We start from the raw sequence: 3,909 nt of genomic DNA, 5'->3' as shown, positions 1-3,909 counted from the left end.
CCGAATTCCAGCTTGCTCATTTCCTGCCCATCCAAGCCGTATTCAAACCCAATCCGGACACACCACTAGGCCTCAAAACCAGGGTTGTCAAGGATGCAAGTGCGAGACAGTCAAATCTTGCAGGGTTGAACGATGGGCTGCATCAAGGGCTGAACCTCCTTCCGGATATAATCAAAGTTATATTCAACTACAGGAAGTATCGATTCGCCCTGACAGCGGACATTGAAAAGGCATTCCAGCAATTCAAGATCGCGGAAGATGACCGTACCTTCCTACGATTTCTATGGCCCTCGGGGATAAGCTCAAACCCCGAAGCAAGAATCCAGGAATACTGGGCGAAAAGGCTGAATTTCGGTCTGGTCTGCTCGCCATACCTCCATTGCCAAGGCCTGAGATGTCACCTGGAAAGCTGCCAACAGAAATACCCAAGAGACGCGAAGTTCATCCAGGAAATCATGGAATATTTCTATATGGACGATGTAACCCTGGGAGGTGAAACAATCCAGGAAGCAAAATACAGGATAAGGAGGACGTTCGAGATATTCGAAGAAGGACATTTCCCCCTCAAGAAATGGTCTTCGAATTCCCAACAACTCGGTGAATTCATAAAAAGATATTCACCGGTCCCGGACCCAATCGTAACGACGGATGGAACGAATGCCAAATTCCTAGGTATTCCATGGAATCAAATCACGGACAAATTATCCGTTCCAACAACCAAAGCCCTGGCAACACTCACCGCCGGCGAACCAACAAAAAGAAAACTCTTGAAAGGTTTGGCCATGATATTCGATCCCATCGGCATAATCGCTCCTCTGCTCATCAACGCGAAAGTCCTACTCCAATCAACCCGGAAAAATAAGCTCGGCTGGGACTCTACATTAAGAGGCGAACAGGCGGAGCGATATGAAAATTTCATCAGATTATTAGAGGGAGCAAACCAACTATAAATCCCTCGACACATGTTCAGACCGTCCACCGATGCCACGATACGCTCTCTCCACATATTCTGCGACGCATCTCTCTCAGCGTACGGATGTGTCGCGTACCTAAGAGAACAACCGAAAGTCGGAGATCCACACATCTCATTCATCTTGGCAAGAGCGAGAGTAGCGCCAGTCAAGGCGATGACAATCCACCGCCTCGAATTACTGGCGGCTCTCATCGGAGCAAAGATGTCTAAATCCATCGTCAACTTCTCGAGCTCGGCTCATATCCAGACACATTTCTATTCCGACAATTCGAGCGTGATCGGCTGGATTCGCTCGAAGCCAGAGAAATTCAAGCCGTTCGTCGCGAATAGAGTGAGACGGATACAAAGTCTAGTGAATCATGCCCACTTCAACTACGTTAGGAGCCTAGAGAATCCCGCCGACATAATATCACGGGGATACGACATAGCAGACCTCAAAGCGCGGGAGCTATGGTTCTCAGGACCTACGTGGTTGAAGCTACGAGACCATGAGCTCCAGCACAAAATACGGAGCGAAAACGCATCACTGTCTCCGAAAAACAATGGCACAGACGGCGAATGCCGACCGAACATCGCGGTATGCATGTCGCTGAAATCGGACCACTCCGAGAAGAATCCAACGATATTTTTCGAAAACTCTTTTTCAACTTGGCCACGGGCAATCCGTTTTTGGAGCCTCATGCTCAGACTCAGAAAAAGAGAAAAAAAGGAAAGAAAAAGCAAGGCTGGCTAGAGAACGGGTAAAAAGAAAAAATACGGCAATACCCCAGAAGAAAAAATTCAATCAGATAGACCCTGAAGAAATGATCACAGCGAGAATCAGTCTCATTAAATCAATCCAGGCGACATACTTCAAGGAGGAATTACGCACGCGGTGCGAAAACCTGAAAAAGTCGAGCGTCCTTTTCAAATATTCTCCTAGAATAAATAATCAAAATCTGATTACGAGCAAAGCAAGACTCGTCGCGGCGACCGACCTCACTTCAGAACAGGTCGAACCAATCATCCTCCCATACAACTGCGAACTATCGTTCCTCATACTCAGGGATATTCACGAAAACGATTGTCTACATACGGGAGGAGTGAATGCTATCTTGCACAGCCTCCGGAAACACGCTCGGCGAGCAGCCAGAAGAACAATACAGAATTGCCAAGTATGCAAAATCTTCCACGGCAAAGCCGCACAATTTCCGACAGCGGACCTACCGAGATTTCGCATAGAAAGATCACCTCCGTTCTTCCACACAGGCTGTGACTTCTGCGGGCCGGTGAGATACAGGAAAGAATCCGGAGAGATAGCAAAGGGATACATATTACTGCTAACTTGCGCGGTTACGAGAGCAGTCTGTCTTCAACTGACCACCAATCTCTCAACCGCGGAAGTACTCGGAGCCCTCCAAAAGTTCGTCAACAGATACCCCAACGTCAAACACATAATCAGCGACAACGGTGCATCGTTTGTGCGAGCAGCCAATGAGCTCGAACTCCTATGCGAACACATAAGGGACGGAGAGGTCAAGAGATGGTTAGGAGAATCATTCATCGAGTGGACATTCACACCACCAGCGAGCCCTTGGTTCGGGGGTTTCTTCGAGAGACAAGTACAGACGGTGAAAAGACCTCTCAGAAAGATCCTCGGGACGAACATCCCTCATTTCCGAGACCTGGAAGTAATACTCTCGGGGAAAGAAGCTATGGTCAATCGCAGACCGATTACCATGGTCGCCACGGGCACAGACGACTCAGAGGCACTGAGCCCATCCGATCTTCTACATGGTTACAAGAGTACGACGGTATTTCCCCAACACTCTCTCAAACCGCTGAGAGCGGAAGATACAGACAAAATAATCTTCTCCAGACGCTGGGCATACCAACAAAAAATCTTGAACTCCTATTGGAAAAGATTCCAGCAAGAATACCTGCAGTATCTCCGAACGGCCCACAACCGTCTTCCAATCGAGTCACGACCCCTGAAAATAGGAGATATCTGCCTCGTGGAGGATACAATCAACAATCGAGCAATGTGGCCGCTCTGTCGAGTCATAGCTTTCCCGGAAAACACCACACCGGAGAACGCACGTTCCTGCACCATCAAGACCGCTAAAGGACAAACTTTCGTCAGACCCATCAAGAAATTATACCCTATTGTATCCCAACCCTGGAGCTAGACAAATGACGATCAGAATAGAGAAAGTAAAGCCCGGGGCAGGTTTATTCCTGGGGTTCAATACGGGAGAAGATCCGCTCTCGGATCCCCTCATGAGTCGGAACCGAGGCGCCGGGGTCCAGCGCCTGGAGTCGCCGGTACCCGCGGTGACACCGACGGGCGAGAGCTTCCACGCAGCCCTGCACGGTGGGGGCCGGCTCCGGGAGCGGCATCTCCCCCCGTGGAGTTCCGGCAGGGACGGTCATGGCCCGGGGCCATTTGTTCGCCGCGAGGCGCAACAGGTACATGTAGTCCCCGGCGTGCCACGCGGAGGGGACGATGTATGTCCATAAAAAATCAAAATTGAGTCAACGCAACAAAGAGTTAAGTCTAAAGACCACATGGTGGTAAGAGAAAAGTGCAAGACCTGAACATCACTTACTTGAGCACCCGAGGCGCGGGAGGTACGTTGAGTGAGCCGGGCGGGCGACCCGGTACTCGCCCGCGACAAACGCGGGAAGCCGCCCGAAAGGGGGCCCGCTCTTCCTCCGTGAGGCCAAGCCAGGCGAGTTTGACCTAAGCAGTGGCATCACAACGGAGCCACTCTCGGAGCTCCGGCTCGATCTCTTCAAGAGCCTCCAAGTAGAGGCCCATGGGGGATGTATTCCAATCGCGCAAAGATGTATTCATCACAAGGGTTGAGAATGTGCTCAAGGCAGAGACAGGAGCAGAAGTGAAAGAACGCGCTCGAGATCGCCTCTCGGAGAGCAGAAGCAAGAGGGAGAGAGGG

The 3,909-nt window shown here is 50.6% G+C and overlaps 1 protein-coding gene across 1 annotated transcript; it reads left to right on the top strand.

Moving 5' to 3' along the window:
- Window positions 1-123: 123 nt before the first annotated feature.
- LOC100902054 (uncharacterized) lies at window positions 124-3,141 on the top strand (the record flags this gene model as incomplete). The annotated part of the gene is given in 2 exon segments (XM_003740197.2): window positions 124-1,550; window positions 1,816-3,141. Coding segments are annotated over 2 exon segments (2,753 nt in total), but the record flags the coding sequence as incomplete, so codon positions are not given.
- Between the last annotated feature and the right edge of the window lie 768 nt (window positions 3,142-3,909).

Source organism: Galendromus occidentalis, unplaced genomic scaffold (genome assembly GCF_000255335.2).
Source record: "Galendromus occidentalis unplaced genomic scaffold, Mocc_1.1 scf7180000076823, whole genome shotgun sequence".
In the NCBI taxonomy this organism is placed as follows: Eukaryota; Metazoa; Arthropoda; class Arachnida; order Mesostigmata; family Phytoseiidae; genus Galendromus; species Galendromus occidentalis.
This window is presented reverse-complemented; position numbering and strand designations above follow the sequence as displayed.